A 19,444-nucleotide genomic window follows, 5' to 3' on the forward strand; every position below is an offset into this window, starting at 1 on the left:
ACTGGCAGGCAGACTCCCAACTCCGTGACCAGGGAAGTCCCAGAAAATATTAGCTTACGGGAATACGGCCCTTTCCTTGGGGATCCAAGGACTGCCCCACCCTCACGGACTCTCACTGGCCACACCTGGACCCTGACCCACACCAAGCCTACAGAGACTGGCAGATACACACAGGTCTTGGTGATCACGGTGGGACCTTCCCAATGCTGTCATCACACATCCGGTCAACATGACCTCTAGGTCACTCTAGAAAACAGCCCACAAGAAACACACTCAAACTCTGTCCCATCATTAGCCGAGAGCAGGTGTAGACAGCGGAGTGGGGTACAGCCACCCACTTTCCCATCTTGCCTCGGCCCCACTCAGGCACCACAATGGGACCCCCTTCGGGGGGGCTTCTCCTTCTCAAAGCTGCTTATGAGGGGGACCCAGGCAGGGACAGAGAGAGGCTTGCACAGGCAACAGGTGAGGAAGGAGAAAAAGAGAACCCCATGCCCTGGCCCAGAGGCCGTGTGGACCCTCAAAGTGCAGTGGGGGAGGAGCAGAGCCTGGCTCCCATGGAAGCTTCTGCACAGAAAGATTTTATTGATTTTTTTTATTGATTGGGGGGCAGCATAACCAGGGGGATATAACTTCATACCCTGAGAAGTTCACATATAAATAATTCTTCATCAGACTGCTGTGCTAATTTTTACAAAGGACTGGTGTGTAACCGTACAAAATGTAGGCAATTCCTTCTCTGACTTGCTATCAAAAGTTATTGACATCAAGGGGGAGGCTGGCCCTTACCATGAGCCCATAGGATCATCTGGTCACGCCCATCATTCTGGGGCAGGAAAAGCAGTGCATTTTTGGTTAACAGTGGAGTTGTCAAGCATCATCAGCCACGTCCACAAGGCAGCAGGGTCACGGTCGGCCTGCTGGAGGGGACGTGGAGAGGGCGTGGTCCCATCTGGGTGGTGCAGAAGGCCTTGTCTTCACCAGGCACCCCTAACTCTCGGCAAACTTAGGGTTCATGACTGTCGTGGTGGCACTCTTGAAAAGAGGGTTATCCTGGTGAGAAAAGCAAACGTGGTTTGTCAGCACAGAGAGGAAGACGCTGGGCTCTGGGCCACAACAGTGTCCACTGGGGGTGGACGAGGTTCAGGGGTGGGAGATGGGGACGCCTTGGCTTGGAGGGTAGGAGGTGGGCCTTCGCGGGGGCCCCGAGGGCACTCACATTGTTCCACTGGGACTTGAGCTTCTCCTTCTCGAAGCGATGGTACTCCCTGAGGTCGCTCAGGTGTGTCAGGGCCTTCCAGATGACCAGCAGGAGGATGCCAACCAGCACAACTCCCCCCACGGTGCCCCCCACAATGGCAGCGATGTTGGGGCCCTTCACACACTCTAAGGCAAGGAGGTGCACAAATGGGGTGTCAAGACTGCCCCAGCTCCCAAGCCCCAGGTTTCGGCCCAGTCCCTGCACGATGTTGAGGTCCCACTGCCAGATCTCTGTGGCAGGTAGTAAGCAAACCAGCCCCAGCCCCAGCCCCCAGCCCAGCAGAGCCCAGAGCTGAGCACAAGGCCAGGCCCCGTGGTTCCCAAGGAAGTCAAGAGGGCCCTTGTTTACAGAGAAGGAAAGGGGGGCCCGGGTTGCCAGTAACCAGGGCCAGACTCTGGCCTCCCACCCGGATCACACTGTATCAGAGTTTAGGGGGGACTCTCCTCATGCAGGCATTCCCCGGGAGACTCATAGCAGCAGCCTTGGGAATGGGAGGCGGGGTCCCAGTGCCCAAGGGGGCTGCACCCAGCCTCCTGCTGAGCTCAGGTAGGGGTCTCTAGACTGCAGCAGGCCCACCCTGGCTGCCGACAAAGGCATAGCACTCGATGCGAGCCCCTCCCTGTCTGCCTGGCTGAGGGGCTCCCTCGTTCATCACCCTGGGGAGGCTGGCCTGGAAGCCTGTGCCTGGACCCTCAGCCTCTGAGTGGGAAGGGCGGGGCACTCAGATCTGGTGTCTAGATGGCTCTGGGAGCTGCTGCTCCAGCCCTTACACCCATCCCCTCAGGCGTCTGTGGCTCTAAGTCCCTCCTCTCGCAATGTCATCATCACTCAACGTACCTCCTTGAAACTGACCTGCCCTCTGCCCCTACTTGTCACCTGTCCCTTCTGATCCTACCCAGAGTTGCATTCCAGAGCAGGCTCTGTCCACGCCGCCCCCAGGACCCCAACCCAGCCCTGCTCAGTGCCTGGACCGGGCAGTGGCCCTTCCCAGGTGTGTGTCTGGCTCGTGAAAGCCGTGTGCTCCTCTGAAAGCTGCTGGCAGCCTCCTTTCATGTCTGGGAAGAGACCTAAGGCTCCCCTGGACTCTCAGGGCTCCACTAAGTGCCAGCCCAGCACTTCCGACCTTCTCCAACTGTCTGCAACTGTCCTCCTTAGAGATACCTTCAGACCTCTGACCTCAGAGACAGGCCCTGCTGGAGTCTTTGTCCCTCAGAACCTGCTCATGTGTCCCCAGCCTGTGTCATGGGGAGACCTATGACGACTGCGCTGGCCTCTGGGTCGTGGGAAGAGCCGGGTGACTGGCGGGTAGTGGGCATCTGGGGAAGAGAGCAGCAGCTCTGCGGGCCCCTCCAGGGCAGGGGCTGGACTTGGGGCTGGAGGTCCCCACGGTCCCCTCCGCCCGGCTCTCAGGACCCGCTCTGCAGACGCGCTCAGCTTGGGGCAGCTCTACTGTGGGACAGCCCACCGCCCGCACAACCCGGGCAGGCTGAGAGATGAGGTGGAGGCGGGGTACGGTGGGGATGCGGCGGGGGTGGGCTGAGAGATGCGGGGCCCGGGGGTGGGGAGTGGGGGCGCGGCGGGGACCGTTCCGATGTCCCCCCATCCCCGGGCTCACCGCGCGTGTCGTTCACGTGCACGTCGTATCTGTCCCGCCCGTCGCGCTGCACCAGGGTGTAGGTCATCCAGCAGCCCTCCGAGTCGCGCTCCTTGCACTTGCGGCCGGGCAGCGGGTTGGACAGCAGCTTCGTCTCCCCGCACGCTGCGCTGCAGTTCTTGGCGAAGGGGCCCTTGAACTTCAGGCACTCGGTGCAGGGGCTGCGGGGAGCCGGGGCGTGAGCGCGGGCGGGGTTGGGAGGAGTGGCCGCCCGGAGCCGCGGGTCTGTGCGGGGCCTTCTGGGGAGGGCGGGCCGCCTGCGCCCCCGCCCCGCTCCCGGGGCCGGGCAGTGGTTCTCCCCACCCCGCAAGCAGGTGCTAGCCCGGCGGGGCGGCGGACACTCACGCAAAGCCGGCGCAGGGTGCGGGGCAGCCGGGGCACTCTAAGCACAGGGGCGGCTGGTAGCCGGGGTCGCACTGGCACACGTTGCAGCGGCACCGGCCGCGGCCGCTGCACTCGACGCCGTTCAGGTTGAGGCAGCCCTGCGTGGACTTGAGGCACTGGCACGCCGAGCCCTCGTACTGGTCCTGGCACCTGCAGGTGCCGCAGAAGCAGAGCCCCCTCTCTGGAAGACAGCGCGGCCTCGGACTCAGTCCCGCCCCAGCCCCGCCCGAACTCCCCCGTCCCCGCCCTGGAAGACAAGGCCGCCTAGGACTCAGCCTCTCCCGAGCCCCGCCCTGGCCAAGGCCCACGGCCCCGTGCGGCCGAGGCTCTCTCTGCCCCGCGGCCCCCAGCACTCACTGTCGCCCCCGCAGACTTGGCCGTCGTAGCGTTCGCAGTTGACGTTGTCACACTCGCAGAACTGGCCGTAGATCTTCTTGTTGGGCACGTCGCTCGTGTGGCACACGCACTGCCCGCAGATGCAGTCCCCCAGCCCCGAGCAGATGATGGAGCTGTTGTCCTTGCGGCAGCTGCCCTCCAGCTCCTGGCTGCTCCGGCCCTGCGTCTGGCACTCGCAGTTCTTCCCGATGTAGCCGGCGTCGCACCTGCGGGAATGCGGAGTCAGAGCCCTCGTGAGCGCGCCCTGCTTCCAGGCGCCTGCTCCGGGGGCGGGGCGGCGGCCTCACCTGCAGACGCCGCACTCCATCGAACCTCTGCCACCGCAGACGCTGCGGTCCCTGCTCGCGTCCCGGCATTGGCACTCGCACTGGGGGAGGACCCGCACGGTCACCGTGTCCGTAAAGCCCAGCGCCCGGATGGTGAAGGACTGTTCCTGGATGCACTCGGTGGCTGTGACCTTCACCTGGAAGGTGATCTGTCATGGGAAAGTAGAGCTCAGGTGAGCACTGGACCCCGGGGTCATGACCCTGCTCTGATCTCCTCTGGGCAACATGGACAAGGGCACAGCCTAGAAGGGTGAAGGTCACGATCCTCCGATACCAGCCTGGTAGGGTGCTGCCTCTGCTGGGCCAGGGAGGGAGGGACTGGATGGAGGTGGGAGAGGGGAAGGACACGGACATTCCAGGTGGCTCCAGGGCTCAGGAAGGGAGATGAGGGAAAAGAAGATGAGAGCTGGAAACTCAGAGATGCTGGAACATGCACCCCCACCCAGCTCCCCCCACCCACCATCCTCAGGTGGCCTGGACTTGCACGGGAGGTATCTTTAGAATTCTTTTAATCACGCATCTCTTAAAGGGATTTTAAAGTGATTTCGTATTAATAAATGATATATATTTTCTCCAGGTATTTTGTCCTGAAGCCCTGAGGCTAAGATGTCAGAATACCACAGGAAGTCCTAGGTTCTGCCTGTGAGGGTGTATCTTGAGCCTGAAAGCCCCAGAAGAACTGAGCCGGCAGCGCAGAGTGCCCCCCACCCACACTGCTCTGCTGCTCAGCCCGCAGGGAGCTTCACGGAGCACCCGCTCAGCCTCACTGCCGGTCAACATAAGTGAGTCTCCACCCAGTACATGAGGGCAGAGCGGAAACATCAGGGAGGAATCAGGCAGTCAACACCGAGTGCATTTGGGTATGGATCCCCCAGTAAGAGGGGCAGAGATTTCAGTCAAAAATTCACATGCATTTAAATCACATATTTGAAATAATTTCAATGTCATTCAGAAATAAAAGCAACTATTTTGCTGAATATTAATTCACAGCTGGTGAAAGAAAACATTTAATCATTCCTGGTCATGACAAATTTAAACTATTAGAGAAATAACTCACTGCCTGCCTGTAATCATCTGTGTGGCCCCTGCTTTAATGTCTTTGTCAAAAAACAAGAATATAGGGACTTCCCTGGTGGTCCAGGGGTTGAGAATCTGCCTTCCAATGCAGGGGACTTGGGTTCCATCCCAGGTTGGGGAACTAAGATCCATGTGCCAAGGGTCAACTAAGCCCGCTCGCCACAACTGGGGAGCCCACATGCCACAACGAAGACCTGACACACCCAAATAAATAAATTCATAACAATAATAACAATAAACAAATACACAAAAATCAGGAAAATCAAACCAAAGCAGATGCCCAGAGGGGAAGGAATGTGTGGTGCTATGCCCAGCATCTGCCCCCAGGGGGCGCTGCAGTCCTCACAGTCCGGGATCTGTCCACACCAGGCCACAGCGTTTGTGGACTTTAAAGGGAAAGAACTGGACCCGAGGTGGACAGGCCCAACCTCTAGCTGATCCCCCGTAGGCTGTTGGCCAGGGCACACCCTCTTGCTGTCCCAGGGGAGCCCCTTCCAGAGGCTGGGAGGGAGCCTCACCGGGACGTTGATCTGGACGCCGTCGCAGTCCCCTCTGGGCTGGTCCACCTTCGACACCCCTTTACTGCAGAAGGAGTCGTAGGTGACTTTCAGGGTGTCAGGGAGGGTGTTGTGATCCAGGAAGACTCTGGAGGACAGTTTCTGTGGGGAGACAGCGGCGCCATCAGACTCATCTTGCTGTCCCGGCCCTTCCAGGCCACGGCTGGCATGCCTCTCATCCCCCCCACCCACCATGCATCCACAGAGAGCTCTGTGGGTGCCAGGTTACCCATATCATGCCCCCCAAGATAGGCCAGTGGAGGGTACGGACGTGGAGATGGGTCCCAGCCCCATGAGAACGGGAGCTCAACTGTCCACTCACCACTGAAACCCCAGTGCCTGGCACAGGGCAGGAGCTGGAAAAACTGTTTAAGTGAATGAGAGAGAGTGAGACAGACAGAGAGAGAGACAGAGATAGATGCAGAGAGCTGAGATAGCCCCCCCGGGCAGCATCTGGCGTTTGGGAGGGCCTGCTGGGGCCTAGGGCTCCAAAGGGCAGGAGCAGCAGACGGCGCTCCCCCACGGGGCTCCGACTTCACCCAGCAGCACCAGCGCTTCCTGGTGTCCCCAGTGAGCTGTGCCCGTGAGGCCCTCAGGCCCTGAGGCTGTAAGAGGGCCTGGTGCTCATGTTCTAGCAAAGTGCAGGAGGGCCTGGGGTGGCACCTACCATGCCATTAACCATGAAGGACATTACTGCCCCGGGGAGGCGCCTGAGGGTGGCCCAGACAAGGCCGGGGCTCTCCGCACCAGACCACCCTCCTGTTGACCTGCTGGGGGGGGGACCCCGTCTTTGCTGACTCCCCGGGGGACTCACATTGTAGGCACTCTTGATAAGCTCCACCACGTTCTTGGAATCTTCAGACAGCTCCCCGACTGCAGACTTGGGGATGATCTCCGTCAGCTTCTGTCAGGGCAGAACACAGGTGGTCGTGGCCAGAACCACAGGGCCAAGGACGCCTTAGTGTCCACCCAGTCTGTCACACCCCCAGGGGTTTCCTTCCTGCTGGTGAGATGGCCCAGACAACCCCCAACTTGACTTCTTACTGTGCACATGGTCAGTGTTGTGTGGGCAGACATTTACTTGGTATAAATACTTCCCCCTGGTCTATTTCAAGCTGGTCACTGAGGGCAGAGCCAGGAAGATGTGCCACAGCTAGGGGCCCACCCCACTCGCAGATGTGACAGGCACAAACGAACCAAGGGCACAGGTCATTGTAAAATGTGGCATAAAGTCAGGAAGCGCCATGTACCGAGCGTGTGCATGAGTTGACATAACTTCAACAATGGCTGCGTTAAATAACAGCATGCCGGTTGACTCTGATAGGCGGGGCCACACCCAGTCCAGGTACACCTCTGGGTAGGCAGGCCGGAGCACTGGGTCATGCAGGCAAGCCTGGGGCCAGCCTCTGCCCCCGCCTCTGCCCTCTGCTTCTTTGTGCCCTCTGCCCCCGCCTCCTCCCAGCTTAGCTTATCTTTCACAGGAAATTGCACCATCACTTTATCTTGCAGAGCGGAGGGCTGGGTCATGTCCCTGCCCCCAATCCTGCTGTGATGCCCTGGAATGGAGTCCAGTCCCCTCCATTTGTGGCTCACGAGGACCATCACAACCTGGCCACCCACCTTGGACCTCCATCACCAAGTGGGTGATGCTCCTAGCTCCTAGTTCAGGACCCTGCTGGGACTCGGGAAGTCCTCCCAGCCACCTGCTCTCCACTCAGAGCAGAAACATATACTGAGGAGGGTCCCACATAAACTGTCCACATAGACCCTGAGCCTCCTAGGAGCCCCGGGGAGCCCCAGGAATCGGGGTCAGGAAGCTGAGGCTCAGCGAGGCCTGCAACTGCCCGGGGCCTCGTCCTTGCTGTCGGGGAGCAGGGTCCGGGGTCCATGTCTTCCATCTCCAGCTCCTGCCCTCTCACCACACTGCCTTCTGGGACACGACTTCTGCTCCTCGAAGCAAAGTGCTGGGACCCATGCCGCCACTTGGTGAGGAGAGACTGCCGCGTCCGGTAATGCGGTCGGGGACACAGCGACTGGAGGTTCTGACCTGCCGGCGCTCAGGCAACTTGTGCAGACGGTGGTCTCTCGGCCGCACCCAGCCATCAGCCCTGCACTGTCCCTGTGGTTTGGCCAGCTCCCACCACCCGCCCCTGGCCACTTGTCCCTCTTCCCTCTGCGTCCCCTGCATCCTGTGCCCGAGGTGGGGCCCTGAATGCTGACGGTGGGTGCAGCTGGTCCCACCGTCGGGCCTGCAAGTGTCCCACAGAGGCACAGCAGGTCACAGGCAAGAGGAAGGAGCCTAGGACTTAGGGGAGGAGAGGGGCCAGGAGGCGCCCCCAGCCCATCGCAGCCAGAGAGGCCGCCACGCTGAGCCCAGCAGACGGAAACACAAGACAGCAAGTAAAACAGCGCTCCAGTGACGGGCAGAGGGGAGAAGAAGTGCTGATGTGCAAATGCATGTGGACACAAAACAAGGAACTTTTCCTGATGTGAAGAATGGGACCTGCAGACTCGAAGGGTTTGCTATGTTGCAGCAAAAGCACGATCACTGAGCCACAAGGACCTGTCAGCTCCTCCTCCGCAGTGCTCACTGCCTGGGGCCGCCCGCCTGGCCTCGGCCAGCACACCCAGCGTGGAAGCAGCACTCAGTCTGATCACCCCAGATTTTGTCACTCTTCCACTGCAACACCTTGTCCTGCCAGCTTGCTTAAGCCCACTTACCTCGTACGTTTTCACCATCTTCTTGGTTACCGCAAAGATGGGCTGGATGTTGCTTTCTGCCAGTTTGTGTGCCAGCTGGCCCACCGATGGGTAGTCCTAGAGAGGAGACCCCCGGTCAGATGGCCCTGAGGCTGGGGACACGCCACCCAGGCCGCCCGTCCGCTCCTTCAGGCAGAAGTGAGTGCCCAGAGTGCAGAGGCTCTGCCCTGCTTGCGCTATGATGGGGCTGTTCCCAGTGGTGTTTGCAAACACGTAAGAGAATGGAGTTCGTAGGGAGAGAATGGGATTAGGAGGGAAATGGACAATACTGGAATACACTCAAGAAAATATTAAAAGTTGTGGTGTGCTTCTTGATCAATGCACCAAAAAAGAAGTCCAGTGGCAAGTAACGATTCACAGACCCTCAACGTGGAGATGAGTGAGCAGTACTTTGCTGTGTCTGAGCTGTAGGGCACTGGGAAAACCCCTCTGGAAACGCTGGGACTGAGATCACAGACGCTGCCCCCAGCATGCGCTTAGTCACTGAGTCGTGTGCAAATCTGTGTGACCCCATAGACTGTAGCCTGCCAGGCTTCTCTGTCCATGGGATTCTCCAGGCAAGAATACCAGAGTGGGTTGCCATTTCCTCCTCCAGGGGATCTTCGCAACCCAAGGATCGAACCCAAGTCTCCTGTGTCTCCTGCCTCGCAGGTGGATTCTTCATGCACTGAGCCAGTGGGGAACAGCACAGTGGTGCCTATTTTCATAGCCGTCTCATGTACGGTTTCAGACAGACGCTCACAGGAACCTCAGATGTTACATTCGTCCTGCCCCAGTCGGGCCCCTGAGAGCTGCCCCCACCACCTCCTGCCTCAAGTCTGCAGGCTGCAGGTGGAGGGCCCCAAGGGTCCCATCTCTGAAATCCTCTGTAGCTCCAGGGATTACAATGCCAGCAGACCAGGGAATTCTGCCCTCTTGGTGCCATCAAAGCGCCTCCCTGGGAGCAAGGGCCCCTTCCCGCCCTCTGGACCCCAGGCTGGGAGTGAGTCTGCATCCCTGCTCCCCTGGGACAGACCCACACCCTCTCACCTCCCACCCCTGGACACTGCACTCACAAATTCGTTGCTGCTTTTGTACAGGTTGTCTTCCAGGTGGCAGCGGCCGTCGTTGGGGGTGAGGATGGCACCCAGCTTTCCATCGCCCGCAAAGTGGAAGCCATCATCCGTGGCAAACACCAGCAACCTGGTGACATTGCGCCAGCCGATTTCCTCCTGACAAGGAGATGGTGGGAGTGACCTGCCTCGGTTTCCCCAGCAGGGTCCCCACAGACTGCAGGAACAGAGGCTGAGCTTGCTATGGGGGCCTCATGTGCCCCCAACAAATGGATTTTCTAGGGAGCATGGGGACCAGAGAAGGTCCCAGCTGCTCAACTCAGGGTCCCGTGTCTGCTGCAGATTCCAGTGCCCAGCGTATCCTGAGAAGTGTCTCCAGGGTGACAGCCTCCCTGATTGCCTGGGCGGGTGTGGGACGCCAAGGGGATAGGAATGCATGTTCACATCTGAACACTGCATGCTCCATGCCCAGTCAGCTCAGACTTGGGAGCACTTCCTAAGGAGAAGCTTCTTTTCCCAAAGAAGAAAAAATACTTAGAAATGTTTATCTCAGTGGAAAAGCACTGCCAACACAGAGGAAAGCGGCCACGGACACTGGGGTAAGGGGGTGATGGAGCCAGGGCACATCAGCAACACGCAACATGAACCATGATAATCACACAGACATGAAAGTGTGGGTCTATGAGGCAGGGCGGTGTGCCCAGGGACCAGAGTGCCTGGAGGGTTGGGATCCCATCTGTGAAGGCGACAGGACTGCGGGGCTAAACGGGATCGATGCGCTGTAACGTCACAGATACAGCGGCGGGACAAGACCATGTGGGGAGGGGTCAGCAGCGGCCAGGGGGTGGCCGGCACTGACACCGAATCCACATAGCTGGGGGTGAGCCTGGCCAGGACACCCTTATTCTCTGAGGGGCTCTGGAAGTAGGGGGACTACCAGGATCGGGCGGCAAAGGGGTCTTGCTTCCCAGGGTCATTTCCTTGTATTTGGGCTTCTGGTGGTTTGCTCAGGATGAAGCCTCACCGGGCACGCGGCCACCTGCATCATGGCGTCCAGCCCTCCCTCGGGGGCATCCAGGTTCCCCGAGATCAGCTGCTTCCCGACTTCTGTCTCGAACTGTTTGGAGTTGTCGGTGAGCTTCAGCACGTGCCTGAAGGCGAACGGGGGCTGGCACTGCTTCTCCTTGTTGGGGCAGGGGTTCCGCAGCTTCTCGGGGTGCGTGTTGACGAAAGGGAGCACCGTCTTGTCCACGAAGGACCCGAAACCTGGTGGACAGTAGGGGGCCGTGAGCCTTGACTTCCCTACCTCTTACCAGCGTGAGGGAGGAAGGCCCGGCACGTGGGGAGGGGCCTGCGCCCTGCCTTCAGGATACAGGGGTGCAGAGGTGGCTGGGACCAGGGCTTGGGGGTTCGGGGAAAGAAGGAGTAGCTGCCTCACCGATGCGGCCCGACTCGGTGATGTCGTTGAGGGCCCGGAGCAGGTCACCCCCCAGCTTCTTGACGTTGACGAGGTCATCCACCATGGAGTAGGAGAGGTCCATCAGGTAGTACAGGTCGATGGGGTAGCCCTTGGCCCTCTGGAAAGTCACGTTAAACGCAGCTGCCTGACCTGCCAGGATTTGGGAGAGAGTCAGGGTGCACCACCCGGTCTGGGGGTGTGGGGTTTCAGGGGCACTGTTGCCTCTGCAGGCCTCAGAACCCTCAGGACTCCCCCATTCTCTGAGGCTGGTGGATAAGATGCAGGGTGCCTACTTAGATCCCGATTTCAGGTAAAGCGCACATTCTGACATAGAAGACCATCTGGATACAAGATGTGCTGGATACAAGAAGATACAAGAAGTGCTCATTGTTTATCCAGCACTGTTGAGATTCAGATCCACCTGGATCTCCCTGGGTCTCCCTGGCAAGGCCTTCTCTACCACCAGCCACTAAGTAAACCTGTCCTGTGCCCAAAAGGGCTCCCTGGCGATCCTGGGGACACCCCCTGCTTTCCTCAATCACAGCCCTGCCGGCTTCTGCTCCTCATCGTCTTAATCACTGCCTGCACATGTTATGACTTGTTTCCTGTCGATACAAACAGCCTGTGTCCCCATCTCTCAGGTAGGTGCCTGGCACACAGCTAGTGCTTGACAAAGCCATGATGAATCAAGTCCCCTCTGCCAGCCCGATTTCCAGCATCAGCTCTCCCGTGTGGCTGCCCCATCCCTGCCCAGGCCCGTCCACCATCACCCCCTGCTGCTCCACCATGCCACCTTCCTGAAGGGTGTTTCTTGGAGTGCTAACAGGGAGCTGTGTCCTAAACCTGGGTCTGTGGTCAAGTCAGGTGGGCAACACTGATTCAAAGGTTTACTTGGGTTCCTAGGTTACAGGCCTTATCAGAGTCTTCACTCAGCCAAAAATAGCTCATCTTCTGAGGGAGGGATACAGGAGTGTTTTCCAAATGGTTTAGTCTCCCTTTTTTTAGGACACAGAACTCAGTGCTAAAAGCGAGACTAGGCGCCGGCTGCAGGCGGGGTGCTGGGGACATCTTCCTGGGGCAGGGACACGTGGATACACGTGCCATCAGGGCCGGCCCACCCCTAGCCAGCCAAGCCTACCTGGTCTCAGGTAGAGCGTCACTTCCTGTGGGGACAGCTGCTTCTGCTTCTGTCTGCCCGCCTGGCTCTCCCGGGTCTCAGCGAGGCTCCTGGGATCCATGATGTCATCAGCGGCACAGCCCTTTGACAGCAGCTGCGCCCGTGTGTCACAGCGAGCGGAGTCGGGCTCCCCTTGCCCTGTGAAGTTCTGGGGGAGGCAGGGGCCAGGGGTAGCACAGAGAAGATATGGGAGCCCACGCTGTGGGTGCCGTGCCAGGCTGACCCCCTCATCCGCCCCACTGTTCAGGAAGAGGTCCCTGGGGGGGGGGGCGCGGGGACGGGGGGTGCTGGGCAGCCTCTTCACAAGGCTCGGGGTCCCAGGAGAGCCTGGCGCCAGCGGGCTTCTCCCCACAGCCTCCAGCAGTGGAAGCAGCTCAGGGCCAGCATCTCAGCTCCAGGCGGACCCATGGGTACCCTCCACGGCCCATCGAGCATCTGGCCCAGCTTTTCAACCCCTTCCTCAGCAGTGTCTTGCTGGGAGGGAGCGGCTCTGTCCTGAGGGAACACGGGTGCCCCTCTTGGCCCACCAGTTAATGCGCGGGCACCCTGGGAATAGAGGCCAGGGCTCTGGGCCAAGCAGATCAGAAGGAAAAGGCAGGGGAGAGCGTGGGGGTCCTGGGTCCAGGGCACTTTCCTTGTGACCACTCTGCCCCCATGCAGACCCTCTGGATGTCGCTGCAGCAGGGAGAGCCAAAGGGCCACTTCGGAGGGTCCAGCTTCCTCCCACAGAGGGAGACTAGGGGATAACAACCAGACGGGAGGCCTGATAGGAGGCACTCAACATGCTGGCAAATTTGGAAAACTCAGCAGTGGCCACACAACTGGAGAAGGTCAGTTTTTATTCCAATCCCAAAAGATAATGCCAATGACTGTTCAAACTACTGCACAATTGCACTCATCTCAAGCGCTACAAAGTAATGCTATAAATCCTCCAAGCTAGGTTTCAACAGTACATGAACTGAGAACTTCCAGATATTGAAGGTGGATTTAGAAAAGGTAGAGGAACCAGACATCAAATTGTCAACATACGTTGGATCACAGAAAAAGCAAGAGATCTCCAGAAAAACATCTACTTTTGCTTCATTGACTACGTGAAAGCCTTTGACTGTATGGATCACAACAAACTGTGAAAAATTCTTAAAGAGATGGGAATACCAGGGCACCTTACCTACCTCCTGAAAAGTCTGTATGCAGGTCAAGAAGCAACAGTTAGAACCGGTCATGGAACAACGGACTGGTTGCAAATTTGGAAAGGAGTACATCAAGGCTGTATATTGTCACCCTGCTTATTTAACTTATATGCAGAGTACATCACGCAAAATGCTGGGCTGGATGAAGCACAAGCTGGAATCAAAATTGCAGGGAGAAATATCCATAACCTCAGATATATAGATGACACCACCCTTATGGCAGAAAGTGAAGAAGAACTAAAGAGCCTCTTGATTAAGGTGAAAGAGGAAAGTGAAAAAGCTGGGTTAAAATTCAACATTCAGAAAACTAAGATCATAGCATCCAGTCCCATCATTTCATGGCAAATAGATGGGGAAACAGTGGAAACAGTGACAGACTTTATTTTCTTGGGCTCCAAAATCACTGCAGATGGTGACTGCAGCCATGAAATTAAAAGACACTTGCTCCTTGGAAGAGAAGCTGTGACCAACCTAGACAGCATATTAAAAAGCAGAGACATTACTTTGCTGACAAAGTTGTGTATAGTCAAAGCTATGGTTTTCCCTGTAGTCCTGTATGGATGTGAGAGTTGGACCATCAAGAAGGCTGAGAGCTGAAGAACTGATGCTTTTGAACTGTGGTGTTGGACTTGAGAGTCCCTTGGACTGCAAGGAGATCAAACCAGTCCATCCTAAAGGAAATCAATCCTGAATATTCATTGGAAGGACTGATGCTGAAGCTGAAGCTCCAGTACTTTGGCCACCTTATGCGAAGACTGACTCATTAAAAAAGACGCTGGTGCAGGGAAAGATTGAAGGCAGGAGGAAAAGGGGACGACAGAGGATGAGATGGTTGAATGGCATCACAGACTCAATGGACATGAGTTTGAGTAAGCTCCGGGAGATGGTGAAGGACAGGGAAGCCTGTTGTGCTGCAGTTCATGGGGTCACAGAAGCAGACATGACCGAGCCCCTGAACAACCAACACGGAGGCCTGAGAGCTCAGGGGGAGGGCCAGACTAAGGGGGCGTGGCCACTAGAGGGGTGGTGCGTCCTGAGCTGCCTCTGTAGGGTCTTCACTTTTGAAACCCTATTAGTGCTTTAATTGCTGCGTGCCTGTGAGCACGCTTAGTGGCTCAGTCGAGTCTGACTCTTTGTCATCCTATGGACTGTAGCTCGCCAGGCTCTCTGTCCATGGGGTTCTCCAGGCAAGAATACTGGAGTGGGTTGCCATTTCCTCCTCCAGGGGATCTTGATCCAGGGATAGAACCTGCATCTCTTGCATCTCCTGTGTTGGCAGGCAGATTCTTTCCCATGAGTCACTTGGGAAGCCCACTTTAAGTATTACGGAAATAAAATTAACAGGAACGGGGAGGGAAGAAATCCCTAAAATGGAATCTGCTCAGAAGCAACTTAACCTAACTGCGTTTCAGATGCAAACGAGAAGCTCACAGGAGGGAAGGGAGAAACCCACATGGAGGAGGGACTTTGCAAGCTGGTCTGTGACTGCATGCCAACAACAGAAGAGCACGGGGGACCACACCATCTCCTCCCTGCAGTGCTGTGGGTAGCAACTTTGTAACCACTTTCCCAGAGTCAGAGGAGGAAGTGGGGAAATGTATTGTGGATGTTGGGAACCTGGCTTCTCATGAAGGGAACCAGGAACCCTCTGGTGGTGGCCAGGCAAGTGCCAAGTGACCAGGAGTGCCTGCTGATCCCAGAGAGAGAGCTCAGGAAATGATGCTGGGATGTGCTAGTAGGGCACAGGGCCAGCCCCAGGGCTCCCATGACCAAATGGGGAACAATTTGAGCTTCAAAATGACAAATTGAAAGTGATAGCTTATAAGCTACTGAGTAACATAAACATCTGTGGGTCCACACCAATGAGAAAGAGAGAGGGAGACTGCAGGAAGGAAATATTCCTCTTACATTAGGAGCCATTGGGGGGAGTCATGAACAGGGATGTCACCATTCTGCAACCATCCCAGTGATAACTGATTCAGGCCCCCCGTCAACCCAGGGATGCTAGAGTGAGTGGGTGTAGGCTTCAAGGGAAGCAGAGTGCTTCCTGGCTTCAGAGTTTCTCTCCACAAATTACTTACTAATTGCAAAGGGGAAAACTGACATCATGGTGGAGAGTCTAGCAGACGTGTCCCTTAGATGAGTGGTCTAGGCTATCATTGCCCATATTAGGACAGAGTGCCCTGCATGGGGTTCCTGCTGAAAGGCCCACCCCGGGCACTGTCAGAGGAAACGCCAGACAAACCCACACGAGGGACATTCTGCACAACTGCTGTTCTGAACTCTTGGGAAATGTCAAGGATGTGAAAGACAAAGAATCTGAGGAATGTTCCAGGTTTGAGGAGATAAAGCGACATTCAAATGCAATGTGTGATCCTGGATTATAATATTGACCAGTGAGGCAGGGATGATAGCAAAGACATTACTGGAACAATTGGCAAAATTTGTGCAAGGTGTGTAAGTTTGTCTTTTTATTTATTTTACTTATTTATTATTTTGGCTGCACTGGGCCTTTGCTGGGTCTGGGCTTCAGTAACTGTGGTGCACGGGCTTAGCTGCTCTACGGCCTGTGGGATTTTCCCAGACCAGGGATTGAATCTGTGTGCCCTGCGCTGGCAGGTGGACTCTTAACCACTGGGCCACCAGGGAAGCCCTGAGGTGTGTAAATTTGATCAGAGTAAAGTACGGTGTTAAATTTCCAGGCTTTGATAAATGCATTGTGGTTTCGTAAGTGAATACCTTGTTTTTGAGGAAGTCCCTGGAAACCTTAAGGGACAAAGGGGCTCGTGTCTGCAACCTACTCTCCAACAATTGAGAAAAAATAATAATGTGTGTGCATGCATGTGTTTCCAAACAGACCTGCAGTGTCTGAACCTCAGGAATCTCCAGGAGAAGGGAATGGTCAGGATCTCGGGGGTCCCCAGGGAAGGCGTCCTCCCCAGGAGGAGGTGGAGCTCCCCCACATCCTGGCTATCCTGGGCCTTTGCCTTTTTCCCCAGAAGGTCTTGCAAGTAAAACATGAAGTAAGGAGAGCAGAGAGTTCAGGACTCAGTAGGGAGCTTGCCCACTCCTCCTGGTTCTGGGAGTGGATGCCAGCAGGGATCCAGGGCTGCAGCAGCTCCGCCCACACGTATCTCTCCCTTGTCTGGCCCAGGGTTCCTGCCTCCAGGGCCCAACGGGCTGCACCTGGCCCGACCTAGCGGTTTCACTTAGATCTGCCTCTGCCAGGCTGCCTAGGGACACCGCTGGGTCTGCCTGTCTGTCTGCCTCTCTGACCACACTGTGTCCCTGGGCTGCTCCTGCCCCGCTAGGAAGCAGAGTGACGGCGCTCTTGGGGGCCGGAAGTTTCAGAGGCAGAGAGGGGGCTCCAGCCCAGGAGGAGGGAAGACGGGAAGGGCAGGCCTGGCGCGAGGACCTGCAGGGTGGCTGACACCGTTCAGTGAGGCTCTTACCAGCTTCTGGCACCAGGCACAGCCGGGGCCCGACTCGATGCAGTCCCGGCAGGTGCTGACCTTGTACTTGGTGCACTCCTGGGACTGGACTGGGAGAGAGAGACAGGCTGGTGAGCCGGCGCTGGTCGACCCCCCTCTCCCAGAGATGGCGGGCCCTCCAAGGGCAGCGATGAGGGGCTGGGGGCTGTGAATGGATGACCAAGCCCGCAGGCAGGGGTGGTGGAGAAGGGGGGCCAATGGGAGGACCAGGAAGCAGGGAGGAAACCAGGGCCCACGGGATGCTGTCTTCAGGAGGGTGGGCCCCAGGTCAGCCCCAGGTAGAGGGGCAGGGGAGGGGCAGAGCAGGGCCCTTCCTGAGCCCCTGTCCAGGAGGGTGCGAGGGTGGGTCCCACTCTGCCCGGGAGGAGCTGGCCCCCTGGGACTCACCAGACTGGAGGGCTAGCAGGCCCGCTAGGAGCAGCAGCTGGGGGCGCTGGCGCAGCATGTCCTGTGGAGGGAAGGGGCAGTGACACAGCCTCAGACCCCAGACTCTGGGCCTGGAGACGCAGAGCTGGGAGGCCGGGTCCCTGCTGCCGAGGGGTGCTGAGGGGTGCTCAGGGCTGGGGTGGGGCCGGCACAGGTCAGCCTCCCCGACCCCCTCACCCAGGCTATGCGACCAGCAGGGGAGGAGGCCTGAGCTGGTCACGTGTGCTGCACTCCGCTGAGCCATCTGGACCTCCAAGGATGAGCAGGGAGTGGGCCTCCTGCCAGTGACACACACGCACACACACACACACACAGGTGTGCCCGAGGGGTGGCATGCTCTGGGTCAGGGCCCTGTGTGCCCTTTCTGGCCCTGAGTCCCCAGCGAATTGAGCTGAGCTTGGAGCAGAGAGTTGGTGTGCCCAGGCCTCCTAGCAGGAGGCAGAAGCAGGATTTGGAGAGAAGCGAACTCAGCTTCTGCAGCACCAGGACTGTGCTGCCTGCCTGCTGGACGCCTGCCCCCAGGGCGAGCAAGTGTGACTGGGCAGGCCCTGCCCACCCCATCCTCTGCCTGCCTCTTGTTTACAGAGAAGCTGTGGTCTCCCAGGCCTCCCCTGAGTCACAGAACCTGGCAGGAGAATTAATGATCCAAAGGATGTGAATGTGCAGTGACAGGAGCAGCAGTTGAGCCGGGAGAGCTGGTAAGAATTTAAACAGTAATTCAGCCATGTGGCAGTCACAGAAGCTTTAGTTTCTCCCTGAAATACCTAGATAACAGTCCCTGAGACACATTTTCTAGGTTGTTTTACAGATGCTAAAATCCCCACCAAACGGAAGAAGCTGATTGAATGATGACCGTGAACGCCAGGCCCCCAGACCTACTGGATCCTGAGGACTGATAATGTTAACCTCTGTGATCCGGCCCCATTACCTCATCATCAACCAATCAGAGAACTGCACACGGACTGATCGCATACCCTGCTAAGCCCCCTCCCTCCTTTTGCCTTTAAAAATGCTTTGTCGAAATCTTCGAGGCGCTCGGGGATTTTGGGGCCTGAGCCACAGTCTCTTTGCTCGGCCCTGCAGTAAACTTTTCACTGCTCCAAGGTGTTTTGGTTTGTTTGACCTCACTGTGCATCCGGCACGTGAGCCTGGGCTGGTGGCCAGCACACAGTCCTGCAGAGCCGTCACCTGCCTTACCTGAGGCCACCAGCTGTAGGCCACTACTATTGTGTTTTTCTTATTCTGCACCTGCTGTCCTGAAAAACCCAGCACCTGGAGTGAGGCATGGATGGGGAGTTGGGTCATCAATGATGGTCCTGATGCTCCAGAGGCAAGATGGTGGGGGTGGGGCGGGAGGCTGGTACGCTGGTTCTGGCGCTGGGTCTTGGAGGTGGACGCAGCACCTTCAAACCCACTGCCTGCTGCGCAGGACCCAGCCAGCCGGCCCCGCCCGCAGGGAGATGCCACCCACCCCCTCCCTGGAAGTGCCCCAGGGATCCAGGTCTGTCCCAAAGTGACAGACCTCCTCCAGCTCAGCTTCCAGGAGGGATGGCAGGGCTTCCTGGGCACGTGAGCCCCCAGGTCTGAGAAACCTATAGGTCTGCGACCTTTTAATCTGATACCAAGAGAGTGGAGAGGGTGCTGAGAAGCCAGCAAACCAGAGGCAGCAGACAGGAAGTGGGTGTGTTTTATCAAAAACCAAGATCAAACCAAGATGAACAGGCTCGCCCTGAATACCTTGCCCAGTGCACCGCTGATGGTGTTGGCCAGCACGGTGGCCTCGGGGTCCCAGATCTGGGCCCGCAGAGGCTCCGACCCAACGTGTGCTTGTGTAGCGGGCCATATGGTCCCTGCTGTGGCCCCTGTTGTGGCCCCTGTGGCCTGTGGGCCCTGAGTGCCCCTGGGGGTGGGTCATGCCCTAGCCTCTGCTCTTGCATAACCTCTGCATGTGTACCAGGGGCTCTGGGTGGAAGAGGACCCCAGGGCGCCCCTGGGAAGTCCCAGTCCTTTTGAATTCCACCCAGCCTCCCCCTGCTGTCTTTTCGGAGGTGACCTTGCTCCCTGGTCCCTGCCAAGGTTACAGTCAGGAGCTAGAAGTGTCAAAATGCAACCGTGGATCCTTCCTGTTCAGGTCAAAAGCAGAACTCATGCCCTGCTCTGGCTTCCAGGGTCACAGAGCAGAGCTGAGGAAGGTTTCGGTTCACTGCATGCCCACCCATTTGTGGAAGCCCGGA

General features: G+C 57.6%; 1 protein-coding gene across 1 annotated transcript in view; it reads right to left on the reverse strand.

The window, feature by feature from the left end:
• Window positions 1–560: 560 nt before the first annotated feature.
• Window positions 561–19,444, reverse strand: part of ITGB2 (integrin subunit beta 2) — a 30,806-nt gene continuing 11,922 nt past the window's right edge. Inside the window, exons 2-16 of the mRNA XM_043474585.1 lie at window positions 17,172–17,232; window positions 16,746–16,834; window positions 12,065–12,251; window positions 10,906–11,076; window positions 10,492–10,733; window positions 9,471–9,626; window positions 8,377–8,472; window positions 6,470–6,559; window positions 5,617–5,757; window positions 3,983–4,170; window positions 3,657–3,901; window positions 3,261–3,480; window positions 2,877–3,076; window positions 1,220–1,386; window positions 561–1,053 (exon numbers count right to left, since the gene is read on the reverse strand). Of these exons, the coding sequence (XP_043330520.1) occupies window positions 991–1,053; window positions 1,220–1,386; window positions 2,877–3,076; window positions 3,261–3,480; window positions 3,657–3,901; window positions 3,983–4,170; window positions 5,617–5,757; window positions 6,470–6,559; window positions 8,377–8,472; window positions 9,471–9,626; window positions 10,492–10,733; window positions 10,906–11,076; window positions 12,065–12,251; window positions 16,746–16,834; window positions 17,172–17,229 (2,313 nt within the window). The 5' untranslated portion in view covers window positions 17,230–17,232 and the 3' untranslated portion in view covers window positions 561–990. The remainder of the gene's footprint in view (window positions 1,054–1,219; window positions 1,387–2,876; window positions 3,077–3,260; window positions 3,481–3,656; window positions 3,902–3,982; window positions 4,171–5,616; window positions 5,758–6,469; window positions 6,560–8,376; window positions 8,473–9,470; window positions 9,627–10,491; window positions 10,734–10,905; window positions 11,077–12,064; window positions 12,252–16,745; window positions 16,835–17,171; window positions 17,233–19,444) is intronic.

This window comes from Cervus canadensis, chromosome 7 (genome assembly GCF_019320065.1).
Source record: "Cervus canadensis isolate Bull #8, Minnesota chromosome 7, ASM1932006v1, whole genome shotgun sequence".
NCBI classification, from domain to species: domain Eukaryota; kingdom Metazoa; phylum Chordata; class Mammalia; order Artiodactyla; family Cervidae; genus Cervus; species Cervus canadensis.